The sequence below is a fragment of the Dipodomys ordii genome, unplaced genomic scaffold, assembly GCF_000151885.1.
Source record: "Dipodomys ordii isolate 6190 unplaced genomic scaffold, Dord_2.0 Scaffold1, whole genome shotgun sequence".
In the NCBI taxonomy this organism is placed as follows: Eukaryota; Metazoa; Chordata; class Mammalia; order Rodentia; family Heteromyidae; genus Dipodomys; species Dipodomys ordii.
The window spans coordinates 4,330,421-4,349,850 of NW_012267217.1; the positions used below are offsets into that span (position 1 = coordinate 4,330,421).

At 38.8% G+C, this 19,430-nt stretch overlaps 1 protein-coding gene across 4 annotated transcripts in view; it reads right to left on the bottom strand.

Annotated features, from left to right (window-relative positions):
- Lmo7 (LIM domain 7) overlaps window positions 1-19,430 on the bottom strand; it is a 65,102-nt gene that overhangs the window by 35,620 nt on the left and 10,052 nt on the right. For all 4 annotated transcript variants that reach the window (XM_013010290.1, XM_013010303.1, XM_013010298.1 and 1 more), the window contains 4 exons: window positions 13,007-13,124; window positions 10,656-10,798; window positions 8,480-8,918; window positions 6,558-6,866 (listed from right to left, as the gene is read on the bottom strand). In XM_013010290.1, coding sequence (XP_012865744.1) covers window positions 6,558-6,866; window positions 8,480-8,918; window positions 10,656-10,798; window positions 13,007-13,124 — 1,009 coding nt within the window. The remainder of the gene's footprint in view (window positions 1-6,557; window positions 6,867-8,479; window positions 8,919-10,655; window positions 10,799-13,006; window positions 13,125-19,430) is intronic.

A 19,430-nucleotide genomic window follows, 5' to 3' on the forward strand; every position in this document is an offset into this window, starting at 1 on the left:
AGGAGGCTGCAATGCTTGGTAAGAAATGTACGCATTATCCTGCCCATGTAATTGTAACCCCTCTGTACAGTATGTTCACAAATAAAATAAAATTAAAAAAAAACTTCTGTGTGTGTGTGTGTATGTGTGTGAGTGAGTGTGTAAGGTATGAACTCAAGGCCTTCTGTTGGCCAAGCAGATACTCTACAACTTTAACCACATTCCCACAAGACTAAAAATGCAATGACAAACATAATGTGGAATGACAAGAATAACATTTATTTTTCTTGGAGTTGAATGATTAGATTCTCATCCCTCTCTGGATGAGTATTAATGAAAAAAAACTGGGCAAATCTTACATACTAAAGAGTAAATAATAATCATCATCCTCATGATCATCATCATCTACTTTCCTCCCAAACATTTTTCTAACACTAAAAAGTATATCTGGAGGGTCAAATCAAGAAAAATAGAGGAAACCCATCATCTTAGAATCCGTTCTCACAGTTTTATGTCGTTCAAGGGATTAGTGAGATGGAAGAGCACTCAACTCCTAGCCTTGCTGATGTTACAGTCTTTCTCCCTTCCCCCTCTCTCCTAAGATGCACTTGTATCTCATATTACCCTTCATTCTACTCTTCATTCCAAAGAGGCAGGTGGTACCGTACCCTTCCAACCTCATTCTCCGCCACACAAGTCCATCTCCAGTCTGCACCTTAGTCAACTTCAACTATTCTCACTTTGGGAAACAGTCTTCTAAAGCAGTCCATCATCCCATTTTTCTGTTGGCCTTTTCCCAACCTCTCTGGCTCCTTCTCTGTTTCAAACATGTATCTCTCTTCTTTGTTTTGTATTCTTTTCAGTCTCCAACACTTCTGAGTTACCATATGCATTGCCACATCTTCCACTACTGTCCAATCCCAACAGGTCTAAAATAGAATTCATTATCTTCCTTCCTAGACCTGCTCTTCCACCTCTTACTTTTCACATATTGGTTAACTGTGTCACCAGCTAAATAGTGATAAAGTTAGAAATGCAAGTTTCTTCCTGGACGCCTTTCTGTCTCTTCCTCTAACTGTACCTCCCAAACTCCACATAGTAATCCCACCCCAAGTCTCCATAACATATACACATTTTATAAAGTGCTATCCAGTTCACAATCATCAATTCTTCTGGAGTCATTCTTCCTTCCCACCCTCCCTCAGGTACTGTCTTTGTTCAGAGACATGATCTCCTCAAATCTCCTGAGGTCGCCTCCTATCTGCATTGTCTCTCCTTCCTCCAGTCCTTCTTTGTATCTACCTGCCTCTGTGCTACTATGGAGCATGCTGTAACAAACTCTGTTTTTAAAATTTCAGTAGCTCCTTACTACTTAGTAGATTTCTTTCTTTTTTTTTTTTTTTTGGTCTGTCGTGGGGCTTGAACTCTGGGCTTGGGCACTGTCCCCGCACTCTTCAGCTCAAGGCAAGCACTCTACCACTTGAGCCACAGCACCACTTCCGGTTTTCTAGTGGTTTATTGGAGATAAGAGTCTTACGGCTTTTGCTGCCCGGGCTGGCTTTGAACCATGATCCTCAGATCTCAGCCTCCTGAGTAGCTAGGATTACAGGCGTTAGCCACCAGCACCCAGTTTACTTAGTAGATTTGTAATTTCACATTTCAGAAATAAATCATTTCTTCTGAAAGTGCCTATCACCCCAGCACTTGGGAAACAGAGGCAAGAGGATTGATAGTTCAAGAATAGTTTGGCTATGTAGCAAGAAACTGCCTCTCACATAGAAAAAATTTTAACTCCCTATTAGTTCTAAAATTCCCAAAACACAGTGAAATTAAAATAGGTCAACAACAATATATAAGGCAGTCCTCAAATCTGGGCATGTTGCATTTCACAAAACAGGGTCAGAGAAGCTGTTCTGGTAGTTTCAGCATTTTAGCAGCCTAGGGTAAGTCATGGAATTCTAAAATCTCAAGTGCTTCACCAGTAAAAATGGGAATAATATCTCATCTGCTTTGAAGGTTGTGGGGAGGATTAAAGAAAGCATTGCTATGTGCTGAGGCAATCAGTGGATGCTTGGCCATCATTTTCTCTTTTCCCATGGAAACAATATTAAAGATGGTAGACATGCTGGTTAGTTTCCAGATCAACCAAAGAAAATCCTATCTAAGCCTCACGTCCTTAGCCCTAAAGCCAAGATGGCTCAGTCAGTCAGCATTCAATGACTGTTTACATTTCTGGGCACTGGGCTCTAAGGGTTTTTTTTTCCCCCCCTCCATAATTCGAGAGAGCAGTCTGTGGAAAGTGACAGGTAAATATACAATATGAAGTATCAAGTTCAAAGGTAAACCATGGCTATTTAAAGGGGTGCTTACAGGCTGAGGGTCAGGAAATACATTTGTAAAAAAGCTGCTTTTTTATTCCCATAGGTTACCTGACTCTGGGACACTTCCTTGAAAAGCCCGTGTTAGAGTAAATTAGACTTTGTCAGAAAACCACACAGTCATCCAGGTACAAAGAACAAAGAAAAGGTTTATTGCCAGGAAAGGGACCAGCAAGACCCCCTCTCACAGGAGAGAAGCTAATGGACCTAGGAGGGCTTAGGAGGCGGAGACCCTGGTGTGGACATGTGGACCAGGAACTTCATCATGGCAGCTAGGATGTATGACTGCTGCCTAAACAGTAGATAGGGGTCCTGCAGATTCCCAGACCTGAAAGTCACTCTAAAGGGACCTTGCTGCTTTATATGGTTGTAGCAATCCCAAAGGCGTGCCATCTCCAGGTAAGGGGGTGGGGGGAGGTTGATTATTTACTGCCTTTACTAATTGGGCTGAGTGTCTGCCTTGGAAAGGAGAGAGGGGGCTATTGGGCTAACAGCCTGGAATGGTGGATTTGTCTAGAATTTAAGAGCAGAGAATACTGAAAGGAGAGAAGAGAAAATAGAAGTTTTAAGTCAGTTTCAGAAAAACAAATATTCCAAGTTTCCTATCACATGTGGAAATTAAATCTAAAATTATATATGTGTGAAAATATATTGAGGGTCATATGTATGTATATATATGACAACTTGATTAAAGTATAGATTATTGATTAATCCTCGGGATGAATCTTTGAAGGTATGGGTGTGGTTGGGAGAGCTGGAGGACAATGATGGGAGGAGTGACATGGATGGACATACATAGACTCTTAAACTGACATGTTGATTGAAACTCTTTTTGTACAACTACTTAAAGATCTTTTTTTTTTAAAGAAAAAGGACCAATTTAGAAGAAAATCATGCAAGCCACATCTGTGATACAGTTGGAGACAGAAAAAGGACTCCAAGTCTCTCTCCCTTAGAATTGCCTGGAAGTTTGAAATGACGAGGAAGTCTGGGGAAACTGCACTAATCAAAAGAGAAAAGGCCAAAAGGTGGGCGTCGGGGGACAAAGCCACCAACTCAGCAGTAGGGAAGGAAAGGAAATTCCTGTGGGTAGACTGTCAACCAGGCCCTAGCAAGCTCTTGCCTTCGCTATGCTTTTCCTTCTTTATGGCATAAACCACCTTATTACCAAAAATTCTCTGATGATGGGCTCCTAACCAGTCCCTGCCTGCAGACTTTACTTTCTTAAAATAATTCTATATAACATCACAAAGCCTGCATTCCTAAAAAGACTCATTAAATCTTAAAATCCCCACACTAAAGCATCAGTAAGAACTCTAAATTACCTCCTGGATTAAGTTCATACTTCAGAGTAGTATTTGAGACCTTCAATGCCGTTCAATCAGTTGCCAAGTGTAGGTAAACAGTAGAAGGTACAAGAGTAGCAGCGAAGGAGGAACACATGAATCCATGGAACAAGGAAGAAATCAACCAGTGAAGTATTCAAGGGTGGGTAATTCAATTACAACTAGGGAAAAGTGATACCTCAATTCCAGAATTCTCCTGGGCATTGAAGGGAGAGGATAACCTTAAACAGCAGAGGTGGGTGAGGTAAATATTTTCAAATGAGAGAACAGGAAGGACAAAATAGGTAAGATATGCTCAAAAAAAGAAAGAAAGAAAAAGCTAACTTTCTTGTGTAACTGAATGAACTATCTTTCCCATAACACAACAAAATGCAAGCAATCTCAGATCATACTGCCTGGGTTCAAATCCTGACTCCATCATTTGATACTGTGTATAGTCTTGGACAAGTAAGTCACTGTTTTCTGCTTCAGTTTTCACATTTATAAAACAGAGATGTTAATGCCAAGACTGACGTCATAGAATCACTTTGATTCACTGAGAGAAGCCCCCTGGCCCATGTGAAGCACACGATGAACGTTAGTTGTTATGGTACAACAAAGGGAATTTGGGGAAAGTAATGAGAGACATCGTGCTGCAAGTGCCTGGAACTTCAACAAGCTGTATCACACCACTTGAGACTGGAGCAGAAAAATTACTGAGTCTAACACAGCACCAAGGCAAGCTAATGATACATTCCTGCAGAGAATACAGAGACACCTGTGACTGTGTATAAAAGAATTTCATTGATAGAAAAGTACATGGCACTAGAAATGGGTAACCCCTAGAAAGATCCGGGGTGGGGGTGGGAGGCAAAGAACTGTAAAGACATTACCAGAAGAAATATGTCAGGATAGAGAGGAAGATGAAAAAGAATATACTTTTTTCAAGGCAACTCAGAAATCTAGGGGTTCAGACACACTGTATTTGGTTTTGTTATTCTCTGAACACCTATAGCATTTATGCAAAATCTAAGAAGATTATTATACAAGGCCATTTATGTATTTCTCACCAGCTACTTTACATATTCAGTAAACTCTGAGCCTTCTTTCCTAGTAGCATTGAAACCAACACTAAGCAATCAGAGTCACCAGAGGAAAGACACCAATGTTTAACAGTTTCAGTAGCTCCAATGGTTAAATAAAGCCTAAGTTTCCTTTGGTAGATTACCCTTTCAAGATGGATGACAGAAGAGCATAAATCCATTAATGAGGAAACTTGAAATGATGCCAGGTTAATTTGGGTTCCTCTGAGCTTCAAAAGCCAGGAACACACCCACGAACTACAAGTAGCCTGTTCCCTTAATCCATGGACGTAGCTCACCAGCTGCCACCCTGAGGGAGCATGCACAGCATTCATTAGGCTGTTTTGTGAATTTGCTATTTGTAAAGGCGAAGGCAAGTATAAAACAAAAGATGCCTTTCCTCTGCTTTTATATGCCCACTCTCACCTTATGTTCCCTACACATAATACAGCTATTGTTCAAATTTACGACATTCAATGTATTTCTAAGTCTTTAAAAATGTAATCAAGCCAGGCATTAGTGGCTCACACCTGTACTGTCTTAGCTACTGAGGAGGGTAAGGAAAATCCGGGAGACTCTTACTAACAATTAGCCACCAGAAAACCAGAAGTGATCCTGTGGCTCAAAGTGATAGAGTGCTAGCTTTGAGTGGAAGAGCTCAGGGACAGTGGCCAAGCCCTGAGTCCAAGCCCCATAACCAACAACAACAAAAAAGTAACTGAATAATGTCTAGCTAAAGGTTTTAATAAGCTGACAAAATTGTTCTTAGATATATATTTGTAAATACACATGGGAAAAACTGAGATAAGATTTTCTGTAAATGATAACATTTTCAAGTTTTTTTCTTTTCCTTTTTCCTTTCCTTTCATTTCTTGTGTTAGTCCTAGGGTTTGAACTCAGGCCCTGCGTGCTTTTAGTTCTATTTGGCTCAAAGCTGGCACTATTATCACTTGAACCATAGTTCCATTTCTGGCTTTTTAGTGGTTAATTGGAGATAACAGTCTCACAGATTGTCCTGCATTTTTAAAGCCTCTCTACTAATAACAAAGTCGGGAGAGGTTTTTGGGGGGGGGGTGGTGAGAGAGAAAGAGAAACTGAGTCCCCCAAAGTCTAGACATTCAAAAGTATAAATCAAAATTATAAAAAGTCACTAGAGCCAGGGGCCGGTGGCTCACACCTGGCTATAATTCTAGGTACTCAGGAGGCTGAGATCTGAGGATAGCCAGATAGTTTGAAGCCAGCCCAGATGGAAAGCCTGTGAGACTCTTATTTACAACTAAACTCCAAAAAGCCAGAAACTGAGGTGTGGCTCAAGTAGTAAAGCACAGGCCTTGAGCCAAAGAAGCTCAGGGACAGTGCTCAGGCCCTGATATCCAAGTCTCAGGACCTGTACCAGAAAAAAAAGGTTCAAATTGATGGAATTAAATGTTATCTTGAGATCAGCACCCACCACAGATATCAATTTCTCTTGATGGTCAGTTAATTTCCTGGGAAAGGGAATGGTATTTGATTATCCACAAATACCATAGATCTATGCTACAAACCTCCAATTGGTTTTGGTACCATAAACTGCTGAAATGTAGAGTACTCTCTAGAGACACAGGCCATGGGGTTTCTCTAGATCCATAAACTCAGAGTGAGAAGAGATGCACTTTCTCTAAGATACATCAAAAGTAAACACATGCTCCGCTTGTCCTATAACAGCTAAGAACTAAAAGCATTGTTCCCAGATTTAAACCCTTTGGTAGCTGAGTCTTGCTGATTTAAAAAAAAAAAAAGCCCTCCACACTCACCTGAGACTTTGAGACCTCTCTCTGAAATAAGCTTCTCTCTTCAGCAGAGTCAGACAGTAAATCGGGGCCAGACATGGAGGACAGTGTGGTTTTAGGAGCAGCAGCCTCCTCTTGGGAGAGAGATGAGAAAGGAGACATGGGAGAAGTCAGCCTCCCCGTCACATCTTCTCCTGCGGCTGCCTCCATTTCACTGGACATGCTGGAAACAAGCTGGCTGGTGTCAGGCTTTGGGGCAGGGGTGCTGGCCAAATTGTGATGAGTTTTCTTAGCTCCTTCTACATCCCCATTATACTTCCAACCATCATCCATCTAAATGGGAAACAACATTTTTAAACTTGATATTCTGTTGGCTTTTCTTTTCTGTTTTAAAAAAAGATACTCATGAATATTTTAAAACTACTGAAGTAACATATGCCTCTCACAGCAAAGTAACTATTGTTAAAACCTTGGAGTACATTCTTACACCCCAACAGGTAAACACTTACATAGTAGGAAGAATCGTTGTTTTTAATTAAAGTATTACTATATGCATGCTTCTGAAAATTGCTTTGCTTATTTACATTACCCTAAGTCAACAGGAACTTTAAGCAAGGTTCTTTTAGTTATAGACTTCCTAGCATGAATATCAGTAGTCTATTCATTTGATATGCATTTAAAGTTGCCTATTTTCAGTCTCTTCCCAAAATTATGATATCTAACTCTCCATAGATCTTTAGAACTGGAACTTGATATTTTAATAGCCCAGATCTCCCCTGCCCCAAATTGCTGGATCCAAGGTTTTATACAATAAAATTTCTGAATATTAAGTTATGGTAATATATAAGCATCGATTTCTCCCTGCATCCTCACCAACACTAAGTATTTCCAGAATTTAAATGTCTGTAACCTGATGGGTAAAAAGTCCTATGCCTCTTTCTTGTTTTAATGAGACTAAAGAGGCTCTGTATATTTTATGTTATCAGCCATTCAAATTCCTTCTCCCTTGAATTGGCCATTCATTTCTTTATTTTTCCAAAGTTGAATTATTTCCTACCCTAGTGATATTAACCCTTTATTTATGATACAGTGTGTGTGACAGCCCTCTTCTCCATCATCAACCATCTTAACTATGTTGATCATATCTATCCTATAAACGTAATTGTTAAGTCATCAAATATGTCTGTATTTCTCTCTTTAAAGAAGGGAAATAGTCAGAAGTTTCCTAATTGCCCTCACCACAAATACTGAAATTTTTTTAAAATAATTTTAAGGCTGAATATTGGCAGAATAGGAATGCAAACATGAATCTTGAGACTGTGTTACTTCTTTTCCCAAAATAAAAGTTCACATGGGCCATTTCATAACCAGGAAACAGGCTGCACTATTCTGCATGCTTCAAAATCCCAATATAAATAGAAATGTGTATATCAGAATAAGATACCTTAGTCAGAATACTCAAATATATCAAGTTCTGAAGTGGGAAATCAAGATAAAACACAATTTGTATAGCAGCTCTTGAAAATCTTTAGATTAAACCATATAAAATGACTGTTTGCATAGATCAAAAGGAGATGACTGTTGTCAATTTAATATTGCTTAACCCAATACTTTACAACAGCTATATTTGAAAGAAATACTAAAAATGCATGTTTTGCCTTAGAGTAAGCCTTACTCATTCTTTAAAATACTATCAGTCCTACTTAACTTTCAACATCCTGCACCATTGCTGTTTTGAAGCATTAAGTTTCTATTGAATATAAATGGGCATACAAATGCTCTATAAATATCTATACACACACACACACACACACACACATATATATATACATATATATTAGATATTTTACACATAAGTATTTCTAACTCCAGCCTCTGGACATATTCCCCAATGTTTTACACTTCAGACCAAACTAGATGAACCAGGAGCGTTTGTTGTTTTTTACCGTGTAGGATCTGGGGAGTGATGAGATTCCCCTTGCCTGAGTGCCAAAAGGTCTCGGTGTGACCACAGATGTTAACCTGGCTGTATCAGTTTTCTGGTAGCTTCTGGGGAGAGAGGCTGAAGCTGAAACTCGAGTCACCTCCATTCGTGTACTCAGTGAATGCTGAGAAGACAAAGAAGCTGAGCGCTGTTCTTCTGCTGGGGGGTTAGAAGGAAGCCCCGTTTCAGTAGCTACACTGTCCTGCATGTTCAGGAAACGTGTAGAGCCTTCTTTAGGAAATTCAGTAGGAAAAGTTGTTCCCTCCTCTTCTGCTCTCTGGCTCTGGTAACTGGTTTCTGACAGAGTCAGTGAAGGAGAGAGCTCTTCATCATTTGATATATCATCGGAAGAATACAATCTCCCACTAGATGTAACTGTAGACTTTTGATTTCGGGATTCCCTTAGCAAAGAGAAATGCACCATCACCACAGAGTTATGCATTTAACCCAGAAGTGAGAGAAAATTACTAATGTTTAAGAGGCTCAGGAATAAAAACACTACTGACTCACAATAATACAACACTAAGGGTAAAATGATATATAGTTTTCATTGCCACAACTAAAAAAGAACTTGACCTTTATTAGGAAAGAGGCTCTCAAATACTTTAAAAAGATTTCTTTAGTCATGAAAAGATTTTGGTAACAAATCAGGGAATTTCTAACAAGGAATTATTCAGTTTTATCCTCTAACCCTTCAAAAAATTAGAATATTATATAAAAGTGACTGACACCCAATTTGAACCCTGCAGGGGGGTAGATTCCTTGATCACATTGTCATTTTCCTATATAAATTTACAATTATATGATTAAAAATAGAATAGCACTTAGACTTAGGCTCCGATAAAGATCCAGTGTATGATGTCATGCATTTTGATTAAACCTCTGTGGATAATTATTATAAGTTAAAAGTCACTATTCTTAAAAAGTATTGTATAAAATCTTTTATAGTTAAGCGAAATGAACCCCACGACAGGGACACAAATAGTTTTTTTTTTCCTTTCTTGCTATTGTTTTTAACGTATGTATAACATACTATGTGATTTTTTTTTTGTTTCTTTGGTATGTTCTTCCCCTATCGTATAACCCCTGTTTTCACTGTATTTATTCCTGTGCCCTGCATCTAGTATATACACTTCTCTAACTTGGGGAGGGGAAGGGAAATAACAAAATGCTTAAATAGGGATACAGGTTGACCCATACAAGACACTATGTTGAAAACGAACTTTACAACTTGGGGAGGAAGTTGGGGAAGTGGGGAGGGAAGGGATTGTAGGGGAAAAACAAAAGAGGAGGCAACAATGTTCAATAGGAAATGTACTCATTACCTTACTCATGTAACTGTAACCCCTCTGTACAATATTTTACAATAAAAACATATTTAAAAATCAAAAAAGTCACTATTCTTATTCATAGAGTTGGTAAAAGCAGACTCACTTAACAGTTAGTTATAAGCATCTTCCTCCCAGGCTAACTGTCTTGCATTTAAGTGAATGGAACTCTGTTTATCATTGGCTTTTCAGAAACAAAGAGGCTCTGTTTAATCTCACCCAGCAGTATATTTCCTTTTTGACATTATTCTTAAGTCATATTTGCTTTCTCCCTGACCTATAAATATGCTAGGGTTTCACATGGTAACTGCTTTACAGGAGATTTTAAATGTGACCTTCACCTTGCCACACTGTAACACAAAGAATAAATCAACAAGCTCATACACTTGCTTCTATATACTTCCTTTAAAATATAACTGAAGTTACACCACTAGAGCTGACAAAGGAACTTTATTCTAGTTTATATGATTTAGTTAATAGTGAGGCTGATCTAATTAGCCCTTTCCATTCTTAAAAGTACTTTTGAAGAGTAAAAAGTAGGGTATTTTCTGCACCAAATATAGCCAATAGCTTCCATTTCCACAAGCAAATGTACCTGAGACAAGAACTATTGCTCACCTAGTTAAATACTCTTTTCTTTTAATACAGGTCACCATTTCAGGAATACTTGGTTTTTCCACTGCAGAGCAAAACCCTGGCTGTTTCAGCCACACATTTGATCAACACGAAACCCTGGACAACACCTGTGTCACCACACTTAGACAAAACCTCTGTCTGCCATAGGAAGATCTCCGAACATCAGCCTCTTACCTGTCCTGTAGCATCTCTCTAAACGTCTTGGAGCTTCTGTCTGCCTTCTCAAGTGCCTGCTTTTCAATTTCTTCCCTCTCTTCCTTTTTCTTCTGCAGATCCGAAGTATAATTTTTCCGGCGACTTTTCCATTTTGCAAGGTCCTGAGAGAAAAAATAAAATCACATCAGCCCAGTCATACCTGAATTTCTACACGCCCCCTGTGAGCAGCAAGAGTACACCAGCGATCCTGTTACATCGCTGAAACTACTCACTCCCACTTGTGCCAAGGTGCCCTCATTTTGCTTTTTATAGCCAGTGTTTCTGTACCAAGCCTTTATCTTATGGGTCTGTCTTCAAACACTGACCTAATAAGATACAACCCCATTTTTGTTTTTCCAGACGGTGCCTTCGCCTCCTTGCTCACTTCACACAGAATGCTAACTGCTTGTAATGAGGTGCTAGGTTAGAGCTAGCAGGAAACGGCTCAAGTTTGTTTTCATCTCACTCCACAAATATTGCTGTGATGGGACAGAATGTGTTCACTAGAAAGATGGAAATGGGAATGTTAACTGTCACAGTCAAGAGCTGGTGAGCAGTCTCACTCAGCTAAAAGGAGCTGAAGACCCTGCAACACACAGGTCACTAAGTCATGGCACCTTCCACAGAAGGCTCATTCTGGAAGGATAAGGCAGACATGTAAATAACAGTCAGTAACAACTGTCATAGATCACTTAGAAAAGCCAGGTTTCTAAAGAGAGAGAGTCATTTACACCTCCAGAAAGGAAGAGTTTGTAAAGGCTTCACTGGGCAGGCCAGACTAGAATATTGTATGATCTCAAAGTGGGTAAACTCCACATAGCTTAGGGCACGGAGAAAGATCATACATGAACAAACCAGCATCTGTTTTCCTTATTCCCTAACGTTAGGCCTAACCTAGTCAGGTGACCCCTGGACAATCCCCCCAACTCATTTTCAACTACCCCTAGCAACATAGGCTCATTCTGACTCCAAGTGGATTAAGACATTTTGAAAGCTATGACTCTACAGCAGAGAAACATCATGTTAAAAACAGCAAGAGGCATTCCAGTCAGAATGTTGAAAGGAGTGACAATCGATCAAGATATATTCATAAACTGCTTTGTTAAATGGTAACTCCTTTGTACAACTATTTAAAGATAATAATAAAATTTAAAATGTATTTTTAAAAAAGAAGTACATTCAAGGTCTCAGACTAAAAGGAACCTCACGCTTAGGGCATGCAAAGTAAGTTTGATGATACACTGTGGTAGCACACAAGGCCACTTTTCCTTTTCAGACAGCCTGAGAGCAATATGAACGATAACCAGAAAGAACAAAAGCATTATGCATTCCATCCCACAGATAAGTGGCATGAATTTTCATCTGATTTAACTCAATAGACATTCCTCTCTCCAAGTTATTCTCATATCAAAAAGTTCACCAGACATTTTGGTTATAAAACCTTATAGGCTTTTCCTTTCTTTTTGTTTGTTTGGCAGTGCTAGGGATCAAGATTAGGGTCTCACATATATGAGGTAAGCCCCACACTGAGCCTTTTTGAACATTGAGACCCCAAAGAAAAAAGGACTTGAATTTTAGAAAGGTAGCCATCAGTGGTTGCTTTACTAATGAATAGATTTTAGTTCCTATGAAAATTTAGATTTGCTCTCTGACCTCCTGTTTCAGGCTACCCCTCGACTCTCTTACTATGAAGTAGTCCTCAAACTTCTACCATCTTCTTATTTATAGCTTGTCTACTATAGTTGTTTATAACAACAACTACATTCAAAAATAGAAAAGGTTATACTTTCCTCTTTACGGTTAAGAGTAAGTCTATGCCCATTTAAATACCCAGATGTCAGCTCAGTTGAAACATCTCAATTTTGATTCATAGCAATAATGATTTCTTCAGCCAAAACTGTACTCTAGGTTGTATTTTCTCCCAGTCTTCTCAAGAAGCCTTAAGAACCTGTTTTAATCTCTCTCTACTAAATGCCAGTACCCCTGTTCACTATAAATCCTAACCCTAATCAAAGTCTTTTCCTTACAAAAACATAATGAACAGTCATATCTAATTCAACCACCAAAGCAAGAAACACAAGGAAATGAAACAACTTATGAGATACCACAGAAAATATGAGAAGATAAATATTTTCATATTATTTTACTGTGGCTTTTAAAATGTGCACCAATAATAGGCCCCCAAAAAAGTTTAAAATTCTTTGTTACATGTCTACAGAGTCAAATATTATACTTGCAAGGGAAATTGTCCCTTAAGTATCTTGACTTTCTTTTAAGAGAAGGAAATGCAACACGTAACGCACTCCCTCTACCAATTTAGGAATACTCACATCCTGCCATTTCTGATCTTGTTCTTTTAACTGGGATTTTATTTTCTGCATCTCCTCATACCGCAGCTGACGCAGATTTTGAACATCCTCGGCACTGACATCGCTCATGGACTTACTCCTGTAACAAAAATGCAACCAGTCACCACGGTTTACATGACCCGACTGTGTGGAGGCAGGTTGGGCTTATATGTGGAAATTCCACCTAAATTTCGACTCTACTACCTAGAAACTTCAGTGATAGTATCACTGAAACAGCCCTACAGAGATAAATGGTATTTTTCCAAAACGCAGAAACAAGAGCCTGGCCACTCAAATGTGAATTTTTTCACAAAAGAGCCAAATGAACCCTGCACAAACAGGAAAAAATAATAATAACCTCGTGTTTCATGTATGAACAGTCGATTCCTGAAAAGCTTACTTCAGAAAAAAATCATAATCCATCACTAGAATCCTAAGTCTTTTATTTTTCTGTCTTCCCAAAGATAAGCTATTAAGGTTTGGCTGCCTTTTCGGGGCACTTACTAAATAATTTAGTGATTACCTGATATTTTCTCCTCAAGTTCAATACCATGAGTAGATGCACTGCTTCTTGTCAAAGATCTACCACACACCACTGCCCTGGACTGGTTCTCAAAGGACCATAGGTAGTTTCCCAACAGTCCGTCAGACCAGCTTGGTTACCCTTCCTTTCATTAAGGTAGCGATCATATACCCAGCTTATAACTACTACATGAGGTTTAGCTCTGGAAGAGTAAAACAGTTGGAGAGGACAACCAAAGAATAGAGAGGAGTGAGGTCCAAGCATGTGTCTGCTGTCCCAATGTGCCTACAAAGGATGGTAAATCGCACCAGAGGAGATGGATCAAGATGGCCTCCCAGACAGGAAGGGGTCAGGTCTGACTGCTCCAGAGAGACAAAGAGCTTTTAAAAGCGGCAAATCCTAGCTGTTCTTTCCCATTGCACTTCTGAGTTTATTGCATTGTAACTTGACTACACTTTCAGTTACTTAAGTGAAGTCCAACTCATTTTCTTGGGCACCTAAGATTGCCTTCTCCACAATTCAGCCATCACCTTTCCTTCATTAGATCCTCTTCTTTAGCTTGCTCAGGAATGCACTTAGCACTCCCATGCAAATAACCCCAAGTGTACAGCCCAGGACCTGCCCCTCCTTTGACTCATTTCCAATGGTTCCTGGATAAACATTTCTGCATGGATATTCCCTCAGCACCTCTTCTGTAAAAGGACCAGTTGAAATCATATCTCAGAAGGGTTTTATAAACTGTAATTCTCTAGACACCTGGTTATTGTTACTGTAATCAAATTCGAAGCTGCTTTTCCTTTTGTGGTAGTTAATGGGGGAGGAGGGGAGTTAACGCCCTCCAATCATCTGCTTTTGAAACCTTAGAAACATTTTTCACTTTTCTTTCTTCTCCCCACTTTCAATTACTTACCAAGTCTTCTCACTCAGAATCTCTTTCTTTTCATCTCTACTGCCAACACTCTAGATCCAAGGACAGGCCACCCTTACCTGGACTTCCAAAGAGCTTGTTTCAATTATCAGCCAGTGAAATCCTCTCTCAAATGCTCCCTCCAACTCAATAGCCCTTCACTAATACTTATGTCTTTAAAAAAAAAAAAAAACTACTCAAAATGGATGAATGATGCAACTTTGTATTTTGCTTTCCTTTTGGAAGTCCAAAGGGCACCTTGAACTTAATTTACCATTACAAACTTCCTGGTTCAATCCACAACTTCCTTTCCCCAGTAAAAGAAAGCATGCATCCTTCTAGTTGAAGGACTTGAAGGACCCTCATCATCACCTTGCTTTCTCCCTTCCCACCAGCAGTACAGTCTTAACACAACAGCCAGAACCACCTTCCAAAGTTGCGCCCAAGACATAGCACTTGTTACTTTGTACCATCAGCTTCTTCCCATCTCTCTAAGTTAAAACCGGGCTTGCCCAAGACCCAAAGGGACTGATGTCTGGTTCCTGCCTGTTCTCATATTCAGTTCCACTGTGCTGGCCTGCCTGCCCTCTCCTCCTGCCAACTGGTCTCCTTGCTATGTTCACACATCATTTCTCCCCCTGAATGCTCTTCACCTCCCAAATCCATGTCTTCTCTCTTACTTGTAGCTACCTGCTCACATGCTGTTTCATTATGAGACCCTCTCCCTGGCGCACCCTGCAGTCATTGCCAAATGAGATGTATGTTTATTGACATAATGTGTTGCCTTGCAAGTGTATAAAACAGGAATTGAGTCTGATTTGTTAGCTGACCTATCACTGGGCCTACACAAAGGCCAGACCATGTGAAGTGGTCATAAACGTGTTCAGTTCATAACACAGCATGATACAGATACGTCATCCTCACTTAACATCCATGGTAAGAATGATGTAATTTCCATCATATCTATCTAAGCAATCTATACCTAGAATATTCCTAGCTCTTTGTAAAGTTCTATAAAGTTAGTTATATAGGATTTATTAAGCAGAAGATTCCATATAGAATGTGAGTACATATATAAATACAAATGAGTGTATCAATGAGATGTATTTCTCACTAAGTTTATATTTAAAGAATTTCTGTGAGTTTGCTTAACTCCTACCTATCAAAAACTGAACTCACTAAGAGTTCAGTTTCAGTATCACCAATGATACTCACTAAGAAGCAGGGGAAAAGTCCTGACTCAAAGCTGGATAGCTAACACATAAATTACACAGACTAGAATGAAAATGAAAATGCAAAGTCATACTTTAATATTTTTAAGTGGGAAGAGGACTGGGCCATCTAAAGTGGTCTGCAGTCTGCCATAGTCTCTCTAGAACTCTCATCCTCCTAAACTGTGAAGCATGAACACACATCTTCCTGCACAGTGTGTGGGTTGGGACAAGGCCACATCCTTCATCTGAGCACCTGAGCTCTGAGCAGAGGCTGGACTCTCAAAAAGTCCTCAGCAAGAATGAGTGAGTCAAACATGGTCTAGAATAGACAATCTCCTTTGAAGGAAGGAATCTGAGCACAGTATGTTCCCTAGGGTTTATAAAGTTACCCCTGTGAAAACCGGAGTGCACTTGATTGCAGCCTGTGTGAACATCAGAGCAACAAAAGAAAGAAGGATTCTGGGCCCAGCTGTGGCACCAGCATTCACCCCCCCACCCCAGCACACATGAGTTCCTTTCTGTGAGCCTTAATTTCCATCCACTAGGTTATAACTAAATGTAGTTGTGCTGATGCCACATCAGTTCTTAACTATGGCAAATATGATTCGATAGTATCTCCAGGAAGCTAACTCTAAGCCACTTCAAACTAGAGGCGTCACCCCAGATTACACTGAGACAATCTAGCCTAGAGAAGTACAGATCCTGAAGTGTTCTTCCTACCTTCTCAGTGCAAAGAGCACAAAATTAAACGCTTACAGGTTCACTGTATGTCTCTTGGAAGCAACAGTGCCCAACAGTGTTGTGGCTTTATCTCATGAGAGTTCTATCATTCTGTGTCTATACCCTTAGGAAAACTATGATCCCTTTTCTCCTTCTCCATGCCTCTGAAATGCAGATAACACCTATCTGCCTACCACCAAATGGAGAGAAGTATAGGAGAAACTATCAGGAAGATTGTTTAGGAAAGCAGTTAAGGTCTATACATGTCTAGTATGATTTGTTGAATGGTGGTCTATTTGCTAGTAAGTCTCATCATAATTCTCCCACAATTCATCTAACAGCTATTTCTATTACAGCAACTTGTAATAGCATTCATTATATATATGAATATATATGAATAAAGTATGGTACACATAGGCATAAGATACCATGGTATAATACTTTTGAACAATGAACAGTTTGACAAATGAATGCCCAAGCTGAAACATGTCTTGACTGAAGGGCAGGAGTTAGAGGCTACTGGCAAGAAGTGGATGAATGGAAAGAGGAATGGTGGGTGAATACAATTCTAAGAGTCAATAAAATACAGTGTAGTATCTTTCCTATTCACTTGAATAGAATTTTTATAGACTTTAGGATAAAAGTAAAAGAAAGTTCAAGAAAAAGGTATCAATCATAAAACAAGATCACAAAGCACAGCTCTATTCTGGTCCTCTGATTGCCTATGATGATACTGGCAGTTTTTTTCTTATAATTAAGAAATATCTAATCCAACAGATTTAAGTTTCTAAGAAGTAGGCAAAGCTGCAGCTATAACTATCTAAGAAGTTAGTGACCACAAAGAACCAACTAGGGGCAAACTTTCCTAAATATAAAATCAAGATAGCTTCACAAAGCAAACAGAAGTTCTTATAATACTTTACTGGGACCCAACTTTCAGAGGTGAAAATAAATATGCTTATAATATAAATATATGTATTATAACAAATATAAATATATTTTCATTCATATTATAGTAATTCAGTGAAAAAGAAATCCATTGTGAAACCTATGTGAAGACATTGAAATTACCATAAACCAAAATAAGGTAGTATCCTGAGTATTTTTCTTTTATAGATTTACCATCTAAATCAGAGTTTCTGGATAGCAGAACTTATTGATATTTAAGCTGGAAAATTATTTGGTGTTCAGGGCTATAAATTCAAGTAAACCCAATAGAATGTGCACACACCTGGCTGTAATAATAATTTTAAAAATATCTCTAGACATAACCAGATATCCCCTGAGGAGAAAAAGTACCCAGAAAAGAACCCATATAAACTTTATTTTCCCTTCCTTGCTGCCAAATTTCATAAATGAAATATAGGTGTCTTCATTTTCTGTGAAATTAAATTCAAATTTAATTAGAATTTATTTCCTGTTCATGCTGATAGAAGACTCAATGACTTAATCACATTTGGGGATTATTTCTATATATCTTTGTGATGGATATTTATCTGTCCTTAAAAATTTACGTCAGAAGGCCACATAACCACTTTTCAAACTTCACAGAACCATGCAGATGTAAATTCATGCAACACAAAAGCACACACATAAGAACTGACAGCCATATGCAAAAGCAAAGCATCTTAGGAAAAATAAACAATTACTAAACACCAAGTAAAAAGCAAGCCATCAGTCCAGAGTATAGTTCAGAAACAGAGAACTTACTTAACATGCACAAAGCCCTGTGCTGAAATAATAATAATGATACTTCAAACAAACAGGCTAGAATTTAATAGCCTAAGAACTCAATTTGAATAACACTGATCAAGGTGCCTTGGGCTCATAAATTGACATATTTAATTGAAACTCTTTATACTACTACTCAATTTGCACCTTTCTTTTTAAACTGGTCCTTACCAAGAAGAAAGCATTAATATAACAGGCAGTTGTTTTTTTTAATTACAGGATGTTGAACAGTAATGCTTTCCAGTATATTTTCAGAAAAAAAAAGGTCATCTAGCATAAATGTGAAATGGGTTGTAAGTAAAATCCAACGCGTATTTCAATCTCAATTTATATCTGAAGAAAATCAATTTAAGGAAAGCATTGGTAACTGACAGAATGTAGAAACTCCCATAGGATAGGTTTAATTTCAACTGCTTAAAAACACATTTGCATTTTCTAAAGCCACATTAGGTTTTACTCTTTGTCAGGTCATGCATTATTCATCATTCTCAATTTACCATCTACCTTGCTTTATTTGCGTAGTTAGCTTGGCACTCAACTGCATGGAAAACCATCTTTAAAACAAACACTATGCTATCCAAATAACTATCTGGGAATTGTCTACCAAAAACATTTGCTGTTGCTAGCTATAATTTGGAGAAATCCTCAGGTTTTTTGAGTTTCAGTATTTAGATTTCTTTCTGTCCAGACTCTCCCCTTAGACTACTCCCTCTCCTTTTTTAACTGTAGCCCAGCGCTGAGGATTGAATCCAGGGACACAATACTGGCTCAACAAGCACTCTACCACTGAGTTTCACCCCAGCCAAGGGTAACACAGCCACATAGCGCCCCCTTCACTAAGGAGGAAGAAGTACAATCAAACCAGTATGGCATGTTTCCATTGCATCTAGTGTTTGTACTCTGAGTACTTGTATTCCCTTAAAAAATAATTATTATTCCAGAGACCTGCTTATATTATATAGTCATCTGTGACTTAAAAATGAAAATTCTTTCTGAATTTTAATCAAGTTCTTTCTTTCAATCAAGTTAAGATAGCTTCCCTCTCACGATTTGAGAACAGCTGCTGAAGACTGCTTACTCTCACAGGAGGCTCTGAACAAGGGGAAGTATGTTTTTACACAGCACCCTGAAAACAGGCAAGGAACCAATGCTCTAAATCAGTGGTTGACAAGTACTTGCAATAAGCTGCCAGTCACTCAATTACATCTTCAACATCTAGAATAGCTAATATGGGGCTGGAAATGTAGCTTCGTGGTAGAGTGCTTGCCTAGCATGCATGAAGCCCTGGGTTCCATTCCTCAGTACCACCTA